This window comes from Haemaphysalis longicornis, unplaced genomic scaffold (genome assembly GCF_048455015.1).
Source record: "Haemaphysalis longicornis isolate Haplotype H1 unplaced genomic scaffold, Haemaphysalis longicornis Haplotype H1 scaffold_136, whole genome shotgun sequence".
NCBI classification, from domain to species: Eukaryota; Metazoa; Arthropoda; class Arachnida; order Ixodida; family Ixodidae; genus Haemaphysalis; species Haemaphysalis longicornis.
The window spans coordinates 24329-38006 of NW_027526241.1; the positions used below are offsets into that span (position 1 = coordinate 24329).

Sequence of the window (13678 nt, forward strand, 5' to 3'; positions counted from 1 at the left end):
AGAAGTGCTGTCCAGCTCAGGCTGAAGAAGAGATACCGAGCAGCCAGGAACGACCAGGACATCGCCTCTACGAGGCCGCTGCTCTCACCATGCATGCACGCACGATGCGCGCAGTTGATTCTCCCGCCCTACCTACATTAGGCGCGCCACATCCCGCTTTCTATCTGCCAACTTCCACTGCTTGTGTATTTGGCGCTTTATTCCACCCCTTCGTAATGGAGCAATGCCGTGTGAACGATAATAACGATACACTTGGAACGGGCTGTTTCCGCGTTGAAGGTACGCACTCAGGCATTTGTGCACCGGCGGCATCCATTGCGGTGCAGGAGCTGCCCGTGGGAAGTGCAAACTTGCCGCTTTATTGAGCAAGGGGGAAGAAACAAACATTCGGGGCGAAAACGTTCCGTGGTGATTGTTCGAAGTTCACTACCACGTGTCACCCTTATCCCATCGTTGTCTCGGGCACACGCACTGGCCAGCTATAGCCTCGGGTAGCACACGTGGGCGACTCCGTGGCCGAAGAAGAGGAGCGAACGGAGGGTGTCGCTAGAGCAGCGCCTGTCCCCCGCCGGGCAGACAGGCCCCCGACGACTGCTGGGAGGGGACGCCGAGGCACACGTGCAGGCGCAGCAGCTGCGACAGGTGCTGCACCTCGAGGCGGAGCCGCTGCAGCTCCCGGCGCAGCTCCTCGTTCCCCCTCTGCAACCCTTCGGACTCCTGCGGGAACCGGAAGAAGCGATTAGACGCCAAGCAGTTGGCCTCGGCCGGTTGTTCTTTTGCCGAGGAAGTGGTCGAGGCAAATGATTATGGCGATTATAAATTGCGCATTGCCTTTTCTGTGGACCAGACGACAGGATAATGCTCTGGGGTCCAGACCGCAGTGTTATGATTTGTTCTGAGCCATTGCTGAAAGGGATGTGTTTGTCTTTCTCTCTTTGTGCCCGTCATTTTACCGCTGTTAGAAGAATGAAAGGGCTCTGTTCGTCGGCTTCATCGGCGCAGAGGTAGACCATTGGATTTTGGCCCTTTACGAAGGTACAGGTTCCGTAAATAATGTCACCGCTATTATTATAAACATTAAGTGATTTTAAAATAGACAAAATCATCTTTACCACTAGTAAATTATACTAAAGATTCCAATAAGACAACAAGTTAGTTTCTAACAACATTATTACGCAAAAAGGTGGCGCTGGCGTCACTAAATAGTTTGGTCAGGAAGGTAGCCTGCATCGTTGCTGACTTCGATGGTGTCTCCTCGAAGCAGTCTTCTTTTACTGCCTCGTTCGAATTGGAACGGGGCTTAACATGGCGGACTGTCCGCGAAGACGGTAGCGAACCCGTCTAGAGGGTAAATTCGAACGCACCCTATGACTGGCCTTTCTCCACGCCGCAGTAAAGCGGCACCATGTACACAACGCCCATTTCGCACCCAACAAATTCTGTGGTGGGCCTCTTGGCGCGGTGGTGCTTCTTTCAGGGTGGAAAACACCCGGCCACCTTTTAATGGAGGGTGGAAAAATTGTGCAAGCATAAAGTATGGCCACAGGCCTCCTTTCTTGGCGATTCGGATCCCGCACCTTACGGATCTGCCGGAATCACCCCAACCAGCCAAGGCGTGATGATGATAATAACTTTATTTTGCCCAAAACTGGGTGAAAGGAGTAAGGGGAAATGGAAGCCTTTCTGATATCGGTGCTAGGTTTTTTGTGGCGCAATGCAAAACATTTTCAGCATGGAACTAAGACACACCTGCTTATTATGAACGTTTGATGTACTCTTGATCATACTTGCACTGTTGGGACTCGTGGCTACAGGTTAACATTAAAAGTTTGGAAAGAGTGCAGAACTTAGCGGCCCGCCTGGTGTTCCATAATTACGCTATAGAATTTGAGAGCATCGCGAGCAAAAGAGAATCTTGGATGGGAGGAACGCAGAAGGGATCTGAGGTTGAAGTTGTTCCATAATGAATTTCACTCCAGGACTGTAATTAAGCGAGAAAAATGCACATTCAAGCTTGGTTATATGTCATTTTACGTTTAGACCACGTGAGATAAAATGCAATACACATGCGCTGAGACTGTATTTTTTCCTCCAGGACAATACCGAACTGGAACAGCTTACCCCAGTGTAATGCCATAGCTATGTTTAGCGATGCGTTCTTTTGCTTGTTATCTATACACCATTTTCCATAAGCAGCCGGGAAAGGAGGAAAATACTCTCAAACCAGTTCTTTCGGCGGCCGGCCAGCGTTGCCTGTGCGCGCTGGGCTGCTAACATCGCTCGGCCCGGTGTGCTCCGCTGCGTAGTTCAGGAGTATTTCGCACGGCGTTTTTGCGGAACTTTCAACTGTTTTAGCCAATGCTGCGATGCCGTTCAAGGCGCAAACGTCGCTTGGTCAGCACTGCGCGGTGGCGGGTTATTGCAACAGCCAGATAAAGCGAGAAACAGTCGCTGACAGCACGCATGTGCAGGACACTGCCTGGAGAAAATGCAGTGTGGTTGCGGCGTGTTTTAAGTGCGAATGCACTTTATAAGCGACCCCAAACCTTCCACCGCCGGCGGCGCCGTCCGTCCGCAGTCCTCCTCTCTATATATATATAAAAAAAACAGCATCCGGCGCCAGGTTTCGATCCGAGGACTTTGCGGCGGCAGCGCGACGCTCTACCGACTACGCCACGGACGCGACTTTTTTTTTTTCTTTAATGCATGGAAATGTTAGAAAACTTCAAAAGACGAGACACTTAACACACAATTTAAGCACTAACAGACAGTCGAACAAAGATCAAAACTCAGGCAAGCAAACGCACGCATCCAAAAGAGGCAGCCACTCTGGTGGATCACTCTGCGCAGCATAAACGCTCCGCACCAACGCCGCCTGTTCCCGAAAAATGCACTTGGTCGGCCTAGGGGGTTCCGCATGCCGATCAGTCATACGGCACTTCCACAAGCTAAACAATCCTAGGAGGACGAAAACGTCATATGGCACCCGATTAACATCTTCAAATGGCAGGAAGCGAATGGTGTACGGGGTGATGTCGATGTCCTTTTTTAGTGTCCGCTGCAAAACGTCCCAGAAGAACACAGCGTCCCGGCACAACACAAAACAATGATCAATTGTCTCTGGTTGATTACAGAGGCGACAATTGTCCGACCAAGGAATAGACATTCCTTTTTCGCGCAGCCATGTCTTAACTGGGAGTGTGGAAGAATGAAGCTTGAAGAAAAATGTTTTTGCATTTGGCGGGATACACATGCTCATTACGCGTTTTAAAACATTGCTTTTCTGGTGGCCTAAGTAAGGCTGGCGATAAACAGGCACCGGGAATAGACTTTCAATAAGAGTGTTCGTCATAGTTTTCCTTGACATGCTGAACAGATATTCCAAGGAAAACCGCGCGGTAAGAAAGTTAAATGACTCCACGACCTCTTTGAGAAATCCCCATGGAGGCTTTGTATTGACCTCGCCCGTACATACAAGCAAAAAAGGCAAATGGAAACTTATGCGCTGCTGAAGTACAGTCAGTAAAAGTGGGTGATCAACCAATTTGTAGAAGAAAAAACGAGACACAAGTTGGTGCACAAACAAATGCATGAGCCCAACACCCCCTGCCTTTAAAGGAAGCAACAAGTTGTCCCTGCGCATAGGTTCCCATTGAGAGCCCCACACAAATGTTGCAAAAACTCTATGTAGGGCCTGAACTTTTGCTCGCGCACAGTGAAGCACTTGAAGCACATAAAGGAGCTTTGTGGCAAGGAAGACGTTACACACTCTTGCACGTGCAAACACAGAGAGGTCTCGCCCATTCCATGCCTGCGATGCGCGCGTAACTTGCGTGAGCGCTGATGACCAATGAGGCCCTGTGTTCCGTATTTGATGTAACGGCACGCCGAGGTATTGAAGTGGGGCGCTATCCCAAATAATACCAGCGAATGTAGATGGTTTTGTTCCCCATTGTCCGATCCAAAATCCCTTAGTTTTTTCCATATTAACATCCGCTCCAGACACATCGCAGAACTGCTTAGTCACTGTAAGGGCTTCCTGGACACTCCTTTTGTCAGCACAAAAATACGCTATATCATCTGCATAAGCAAGCACATTAACTTCGCACGATTGTAAGCAAAAACCTTTTACTCTTTGACTCTGCTGAATGCTGAGACAAAGAGGCTCGAGGTACAATGCAAACAGCAATGGTGACAGGGGGCAACCTTGTCTGACAGACGACTTGATCGCAATCGGCTCAGACAGAATACCATTGACGATAAGCTGTGTACTGCACCGATCATAGCACAGCTTGATGCCCTTATATAACACATCACCTAAGTTGACTGCTGCCAGAAGTGCGAATAAGAAATCATGAGAAACCCGATCAAAAGCTTTTGCAAGGTCAATTTGTATTAGGGCCATCTGATCTACCGAATCGGACACGCACTCCAAGACAGAACGAGCGATATGAATATTTGTGTGAATACTCCTACCCCGAATACCGCAAGTTTGGTGGGATCCCACTAAACTAGTGATTACAAATTGAAGGCGCCTAGATAAAATTTTTGCAAAAATTTTGTAGTCAACGTTGCAGAGGGAGATTGGTCGGTAACCCTCTACATACCTTAGTTTTTCTGCATCCGCAGTTTTGGGGATTAGCACCGTGTGTCCTGAATAAAAGGTTGGCGGCAAGATATTATGATCATAGGCAGTCGTAAATACGTCCAAGAGAACTGGAGCAAGGATACCAGAAAACTTTTGATAGAACTCCCCACCAAGGCCATCTGGCCCTGGGGTCTTGTTAGTCTTAAGCGCGGAGATAGCATCCTTAACTTCCTCCAGTGTAATAGGCCCTGACACCATCATGCACTCGTCCTCTGTAAGCCTGGGAAGTAAGTCAATGAGGGAATGGAACTTTAATTGCTGAGTATTCATTCTGGACCCCCCAAATAACGTGCTGTAATGTGTGTGGAAAGCACTGACTATTTATTTAGCTTCAGTATACCTAACACCGTTATAGTAAATTTCAATTATCTCCTTTGCAAGTGCGGATTGGCGCTCATCACTAAGACACCGGCGGGAAGGATAACTATCAAAGAATCTTTCAGTTCTGGACCGAATTAAGGCACCATGATACTTTTCAGTTACATATTTTTGCAATTGTCCTTTTACAATCCCAATTTCTTCCAAAGTTGATCCCGCATTGACTGTTTCCAGTTCGTGAAGCGCCACCAATGTACGGGAAAGTTCACGTACATAAAAGCGTTTTAAAAACGAAAGCCGAGCGGACTCCTCTATTGCGTCATTCCTAATTTCCTGTTTAAAGAGATCCCATTTTTGATAAAGAGATAGTTCGGGAGTGTTTAGAATATGGTGTAAGCAATCAGATACCCTTTTGCAAAAAATTTCGTCAGCCAGTAGAGAGGTATTAAGTTTCCACAGATCCCATTGAGTCGGCTTGTTACGTGGTCTTCACCTACCGAAGTAGATTGAGACCATACAGTGGTCAGTAAAAAATATTGGACGTACATTATAGTCCGAAACACCAGAAACTTCCTCTGCTGATATATATATCCTGTCAAGGCGAGCATTTGAATTGCACTGAAAATGAGTAAAGTGCACTGCACTTCCTTTCATCTGACCGACATCAACAAGACCATGCTCGTGCACTAAATCGGCCAGTGTGGCTGCACTGCGGTCATAGCGCGCAGCTGGCCTTGAACGATCATGCTCACTGCAGACGCAGTTGAAATCGCCCATAAAGAGAAGCTTTCGTTGTGTTCGGAGGAACTGCCCCAGCGACAAGAAAAAGGTATCACGGTCTCGACAATTAACTGGTGCATAGAGGCAAATGATTTGAATTTCACCGTCGCGGCGCCCCCCGAGCGTGTGTCTGTGTGCGCGCTTGTCGGTGCGCGCTCCTGCGCGGTCGTCGCCTCGCACCTCTGCAGCGGTCCCTGTTTCTACTCGGCCGTTGGAACAGGCCCGCATTTGAATTTCACCGTCGCGGCGCCCCCCGAGCGTGTGTCTGTGTGCGCGCTTGTCGGTGCGCGCTCCAGTGCGGTCGTCGCCTCGCACCTCTGCAGCGGTCCCTGTTTCTACTCGGCCGTTGGAACAGGCCCGCATTTGAATTTCACCGTCGCGGCGCCCCCCGAGCGTGTGTCTGTGTGCGCGCTTGTCGGTGCGCGCTCCTGCGCGGTCGTCGCCTCGCACCTCTGCAGCGGTCCCTGTCTCTACTCGGCCGTTGGAACAGGCCCGCATTTGAATTTCACCGTCGCGGCGCCCCCCGAGCGTGTGTCTGTGTGCGCGCTTGTCGGTGCGCGCTCCTGCGCGGTCGTCGCCTCGCACCTCTGCAGCGGTCCCTGTTTCTACTCGGCCGTTGGAACAGGCCCGCATTTGAATTTCACCGTCGCGGCGCCCCCCGAGCGTGTGTCTGTGTGCGCGCTTGTCGGTGCGCGCTCCTGCGCGGTCGTCGCCTCGCACCTCTGCAGCGGTCCCTGTTTCTACTCGGCCGTTGGAACAGGCCCGCATTTGAATTTCACCGTCGCGGCGCCCCCCGAGCGTGTGTCTGTGTGCGCGCTTGTCGGTGCGCGCTCCTGCGCGGTCGTCGCCTCGCACCTCTGCAGCGGTCCCTGTCTCTACTCGGCCGTTGGAACAGGCCCGCATTTGAATTTCACCGTCGCGGCGCCCCCCGAGCGTGTGTCTGTGTGCGCGCTTGTCGGTGCGCGCTCCTGCGCGGTCGTCGCCTCGCACCTCTGCAGCGGTCCCTGTCTCTACTCGGCCGTTGGAACAGGCCCGCATTTGAATTTCACCGTCGCGGCGCCCCCCGAGCGTGTGTCTGTGTGCGCGCTTGTCGGTGCGCGCTCCTGCGCGGTCGTCGCCTCGCACCTCTGCAGCGGTCCCTGTCTCTACTCGGCCGTTGGAACAGGCCCGCATTTGAATTTCACCGTCGCGGCGCCCCCCGAGCGTGTGTCTGTGTGCGCGCTTGTCGGTGCGCGCTCCTGCGCGGTCGTCGCCTCGCACCTCTGCAGCGGTCCCTGTTTCTACTCGGCCGTTGGAACAGGCCCGCATTTGAATTTCACCGTCGCGGCGCCCCCCGAGCGTGTGTCTGTGTGCGCGCTTGTCGGTGCGCGCTCCTGCGCGGTCGTCGCCTCGCACCTCTGCAGCGGTCCCTGTTTCTACTCGGCCGTTGGAACAGGCCCGCATTTGAATTTCACCGTCGCGGCGCCCCCCGAGCGTGTGTCTGTGTGCGCGCTTGTCGGTGCGCGCTCCTGCGCGGTCGTCGCCTCGCACCTCTGCAGCGGTCCCTGTTTCTACTCGGCCGTTGGAACAGGCCCGCATTTGAATTTCACCGTCGCGGCGCCCCCCGAGCGTGTGTCTGTGTGCGCGCTTGTCGGTGCGCGCTCCTGCGCGGTCGTCGCCTCGCACCTCTGCAGCGGTCCCTGTCTCTACTCGGCCGTTGGAACAGGCCCGCATTTGAATTTCACCGTCGCGGCGCCCCCCGAGCGTGTGTCTGTGTGCGCGCTTGTCGGTGCGCGCTCCTGCGCGGTCGTCGCCTCGCACCTCTGCAGCGGTCCCTGTCTCTACTCGGCCGTTGGAACAGGCCCGCATTTGAATTTCACCGTCGCGGCGCCCCCCGAGCGTGTGTCTGTGTGCGCGCTTGTCGGTGCGCGCTCCTGCGCGGTCGTCGCCTCGCACCTCTGCAGCGGTCCCTGTTTCTACTCGGCCGTTGGAACAGGCCCGCATTTGAATTTCACCGTCGCGGCGCCCCCCGAGCGTGTGTCTGTGTGCGCGCTTGTCGGTGCGCGCTCCTGCGCGGTCGTCGCCTCGCACCTCTGCAGCGGTCCCTGTCTCTACTCGGCCGTTGGAACAGGCCCGCATTTGAATTTCACCGTCGCGGCGCCCCCCGAGCGTGTGTCTGTGTGCGCGCTTGTCGGTGCGCGCTCCTGCGCGGTCGTCGCCTCGCACCTCTGCAGCGGTCCCTGTTTCTACTCGGCCGTTGGAACAGGCCCGCATTTGAATTTCACCGTCGCGGCGCCCCCCGAGCGTGTGTCTGTGTGCGCGCTTGTCGGTGCGCGCTCCTGCGCGGTCGTCGCCTCGCACCTCTGCAGCGGTCCCTGTCTCTACTCGGCCGTTGGAACAGGCCCGCATTTGAATTTCACCGTCGCGGCGCCCCCCGAGCGTGTGTCTGTGTGCGCGCTTGTCGGTGCGCGCTCCTGCGCGGTCGTCGCCTCGCACCTCTGCAGCGGTCCCTGTCTCTACTCGGCCGTTGGAACAGGCCCGCATTTGAATTTCACCGTCGCGGCGCCCCCCGAGCGTGTGTCTGTGTGCGCGCTTGTCGGTGCGCGCTCCTGCGCGGTCGTCGCCTCGCACCTCTGCAGCGGTCCCTGTTTCTACTCGGCCGTTGGAACAGGCCCGCATTTGAATTTCACCGTCGCGGCGCCCCCCGAGCGTGTGTCTGTGTGCGCGCTTGTCGGTGCGCGCTCCTGCGCGGTCGTCGCCTCGCACCTCTGCAGCGGTCCCTGTTTCTACTCGGCCGTTGGAACAGGCCCGCATTTGAATTTCACCGTCGCGGCGCCCCCCGAGCGTGTGTCTGTGTGCGCGCTTGTCGGTGCGCGCTCCTGCGCGGTCGTCGCCTCGCACCTCTGCAGCGGTCCCTGTTTCTACTCGGCCGTTGGAACAGGCCCGCATTTGAATTTCACCGTCGCGGCGCCCCCCGAGCGTGTGTCTGTGTGCGCGCTTGTCGGTGCGCGCTCCTGCGCGGTCGTCGCCTCGCACCTCTGCAGCGGTCCCTGTCTCTACTCGGCCGTTGGAACAGGCCCGCATTTGAATTTCACCGTCGCGGCGCCCCCCGAGCGTGTGTCTGTGTGCGCGCTTGTCGGTGCGCGCTCCTGCGCGGTCGTCGCCTCGCACCTCTGCAGCGGTCCCTGTCTCTACTCGGCCGTTGGAACAGGCCCGCATTTGAATTTCACCGTCGCGGCGCCCCCCGAGCGTGTGTCTGTGTGCGCGCTTGTCGGTGCGCGCTCCTGCGCGGTCGTCGCCTCGCACCTCTGCAGCGGTCCCTGTCTCTACTCGGCCGTTGGAACAGGCCCGCATTTGAATTTCACCGTCGCGGCGCCCCCCGAGCGTGTGTCTGTGTGCGCGCTTGTCGGTGCGCGCTCCTGCGCGGTCGTCGCCTCGCACCTCTGCAGCGGTCCCTGTTTCTACTCGGCCGTTGGAACAGGCCCGCATTTGAATTTCACCGTCGCGGCGCCCCCCGAGCGTGTGTCTGTGTGCGCGCTTGTCGGTGCGCGCTCCTGCGCGGTCGTCGCCTCGCACCTCTGCAGCGGTCCCTGTTTCTACTCGGCCGTTGGAACAGGCCCGCATTTGAATTTCACCGTCGCGGCGCCCCCCGAGCGTGTGTCTGTGTGCCCGCTTGTCTGTGCGCGCTTCCAGCGCGGTCGTCGCCTCGCACCTCTGCAGCGGTCCCTGTGCGGCCGTTGGAACAGGCCCACAGGCCAAAGGACTCTGCGCTTCGTCGCCCTGGAGCACTCGCTCAGCGGCAGTGGCAACGCATGGTCACGCTGCAACCTAAGCATCGCTCCTGATGTTGCAGGTTGGTTTTTGAAGGTTTGGTTGTCGCTGCTGCTGAGCGAGCCTTGGCGCGATGTCGGACGCATGTCATTTATGCAGTGAATTATTTGATGATGACGAATTCTATTTGACTTGTGCTATCTGTAAAAATAGTTTCCACATTGGCACTTGCTCCGGAGTAACGGACAAGTCGTACCGAAAAAAAAACAAGACCGCGAAGGAATCTTGGAGGTGCGGAGCATGCGCCAACGCCAAAAATGGTCAGAAAGATAGCAAACCGGCTGAAGCCGCAGCAACGCATCTCGCAGACGAAATCGCAGAAATTAACCGCAAGCTTTCTTTACTGCTCACAATGAAATCCCAAGTCGATGCCTTCGCGGGCATTAAGTCAACGGTTGACGCCATTGAAGCTTCAATGAAAGAGATGTCTAGCAAATACGATGAAGTTCTCGCTGAAATGAAGCAGCAAACCGCGGAAATAGCAGGGCTAAAAAAACGCGTCGTAAGGCTAGAAGAAAAGAGTAAGACCGAAGATGTTGCATCTCTGAAAAAAGAGATCAACGATCTGGAGCAGTACAGTAGGCGACAAAATTTAGAAATACATGGCCTTCCCCAACATAGCGATGAAAACCTTCTGGAGAAGCTTAACACCTTGGCAACTCATCTCGAGCTACCCCAACTTTCTGAAACTGATCTAGAGGCCGTCCACCGACTGCCTTCGAAATCTGACAAAAACGGAGGGAGCAAGATGCCCACGGTCCTCGTACGATTTTCGTCGCGTGTAACGAAAGAAGCATGGCTAGGAAAGAAAGCACAACTAAGACAAGAAAAGTCTACGATTTTCTTCAACGAAAATCTGACCGCACAAAATAAGAAGCTGTTCTTGGAGATGAAGGCGAAGGATGAGGAAAAGGAATACCAATTCGCCTGGCACAGAAGCGGAAAATTGTTTGTCCGTCGCGGCCCTCGGGATCGGATAATCAGAATAAGAGAGCTGGCGGATCTTGCAAAAATAACATGAGCACGTAACTCGTTATCGGTTTTAGACAGTGCAGAAACCTTTCTAATGTCTAGTTGTCCGGTGCAAAACAGTTATCTTGATCCTGATTCTTTCAATCGCTGTTACGCGATACGTCACAAACAGCAGTCTTCCTTGTTTCACTTGAATGCTCAAAGCCTAAAAAATAAAAAGGATTCTGTTGATATGCTCCTTCAAGAGCTTAATCATAATTTCGATCTGTTAGCTTTTACTGAGACTTGGTTTTTAGATGATTGGGATACTGTGCACTTTACCGGGTACAGATGTGCATCAATGTGTCGGAGCAATATGAGGGGAGGGGGCGTAGCCATTTACGTCAAAGCAAATGTACATTTTACTATTGTCAGAGAATTTTCTACTGTTAATCCTCACTACGAATCTATCATGATCAAATGTTTGAACACTATATTTTTGGTTGTGTACAGACCCCCTTCTGGTACATTGACTGTGTTTTTGGAATTCTTAGAAAATGTTTTGCAATACTGCGAATCTCTCCGTACGCCGGTAATCGTAACTGGGGATTTTAATGTCGATTTATTATCCCGAGACTCTTCTTCACAAAATCTGCTGGACATCTTTCTTCCCTGTGGGTATGAAAACGTCATTGATATCGCGACGCGAGTGACAGCGGTATCTCAGACATTGATTGATTTATGTTTCACGAACTACGAAACAAGCAGTTTGCAAGCAGGTGTAATAATTTCAGATGTTAGTGATCATATGCCAATCTTCCTTTTTTTCACACCATTTTCAAGTCGATACAAACAAACTGCAACAAATACACCCACTATGCAAAGATTAATAAATGATAATAATATTACGATATTTCAGAGATTAATGGCCGTGACCGAATGGGACCCAGTCTTGCTTGCAACCAATCCTGAAGATGCTTACAACATGTTCGCAGACAAAATTCGTTACAATTATAACTTAGCATTTCCAAATGTAGAGTTAAAGAGAAACAAAAAAATAAGGAAACCATGGATTGACTGCAGTATCCTTAAGAGAATCAAAGAAAAAAATAAACTGTTTGCTTCGTTTATAAAAACTAGAAATCATGATGTTTTTACTCAGTTTAAAAAAGTGCGGAACAAATTATATTCAGATATTAAAAACGCGCGTAATGCATACTTTGAAAATAAATTTGCAGCCATTTATAACGACCCCAGGAAAATCTGGAACAGTATTAATAACCTCATGGCGAAAGGCGAGAGACGAGTTATTTCCGAGATTATTATTGACGGAGAGCAATGCACGGGAAGTTTGCTTGCAGATAAGTTTAACAATCATTTTTTACAATCGGGTGCTGCTACGGTCACACACACAGCTAGTCCTAGTAAAAAACATTGTATTCCATCTAGTACTGCAGGTTCAATATTTTTGTTTCCCGTTACGGAATCAGAAATTCTGAGCTTAATTAAAAAACTAAACAACAGCCGGGCATGTGGGATTGATGAATTTAAAATACAGCCGATAAAAGCAGTCGCGCAATATATATGTCAGCCACTTTCACATATATGCAACCTGATTCTCAATTCTGGTGATTTTCCTGATGTTTTGAAAATTGCCAAAGTTTCCGTAATTTTCAAAAGTGGGGATCCAAATGATATGAACAATTACCGACCGATTTCAGTTCTACCCATTTTTTCAAAAGTAATAGAACAGGTAATCAATACTCGAATCTTAAGCTTCTGTAAAACTAACCATATCATCGCCGAACAACAGTATGGCTTCCAAAAACAAAAATCAACTGAAATGGCAATACTAAATATAAAAGATAAAATTATTGATAACATTGAACAAAAATTATTTACTATAGGAGTGTTTCTAGATTTTAAAAAGGCTTTCGATTCTATTAAACACGATATTTTGTTTCAGAAACTTGAGACATACGGAATCAGGGGAACCTGTCTCAGTCTAATCAAGAGTTACTTACATAATCGCCTTCAATACACAGAAATTAGTCACGCCAGGTCCAACTTTGGACAAATTAAGTACGGTGTTCCACAAGGATCTATTCTCGGCCCGCTATTATTTTTATTATATATAAATGACATTGTTAACTTGCCTTTCACCCCGGATATAATACTGTATGCAGATGATACAAACGTCTTTTTTTCTGGCAGAGACCTGGCTCTGCTAGAAAGACAAACAAATTTATGGCTTGAAAATTTGTCAATTTGGCTGAATACAAATAAACTGAATTTAAACACAAGAAAAACAAAATATATGATTTTTCGAGCTTACAACAAACGTTTAGGGCAACAGGTTCTCCTCAATTTCAGAGGCGAATGTATTGAACAAGTTACTTCACACAAATTTCTTGGCATTGTGTTCAATGAAAATTTGAGTTGGTCTCCACATATTGACAAACTTAGAACGGATATATCCCGGTGCATTGGTATTATTTATAAGATGAAATATTTACTACCAGCTTGGTTAAAAAGGCAACTGTACTACAGTCTAGTACATTCTCGCCTTAACTACTGCCTTCTAGTGTGGGGTTCAACAGGGAAAACAAACATAGAAAACCTATACCGGCTCCAAAAAAAAGTCTTACGCATAATTGAAAATGCACCCTACTTCAGCCACAGTTCTCCATTATTTAAGAAACATCGGGTATTGACAATTATGAACATTCTAAATAAAAAACTCTCTTTAACTATTTATCACCAGATAAAGACAGACTCTAATGACTTTTACAGAAAATACACGTCACGAACACATGAATATGGGTTTAGGCAGGTAATATATACAAAGCCAAAAACTCGCACAAACTACGGGCACCAGAAATTGAGCTACCAGATTCCTAACATTTTAAACAGTCACCCCGCAATTTTAACCATGGCACAAGATGCTAAATCTGAACAAGGATTTAAGAGGAAATTAGACATGTACCTTTTGGAATTGCAGTAAAAAACGTGTATTTCAACTTTTGTTTCTTTTAGAAACTTTGAGGTATTTTTTTTTCCGCTGTATGAAATCTTTTTACTGTATTATTGTTTGTTTATGAAAACTGAGAACTGTCTTTTTTTTGTTCTTTCTTGCTGTGAATTCTTGAATTCTACTCATTGTTTCCTGAA

The 13678-nt window shown here is 50.4% G+C and overlaps 1 protein-coding gene across 2 annotated transcripts in view; it reads right to left on the reverse strand.

The window, feature by feature from the left end:
* Positions 1-398: 398 nt before the first annotated feature.
* LOC144164728 (uncharacterized) overlaps positions 399-13678 on the reverse strand; it is a 149556-nt gene continuing 136276 nt past the window's right edge. For both annotated transcript variants that reach the window (XM_077695022.1, XM_077695021.1), the window contains one exon: positions 399-717. In XM_077695022.1, the coding sequence (XP_077551148.1) occupies positions 547-717 (171 nt within the window). In that variant the 3' untranslated portion in view covers positions 399-546. The remainder of the gene's footprint in view (positions 718-13678) is intronic.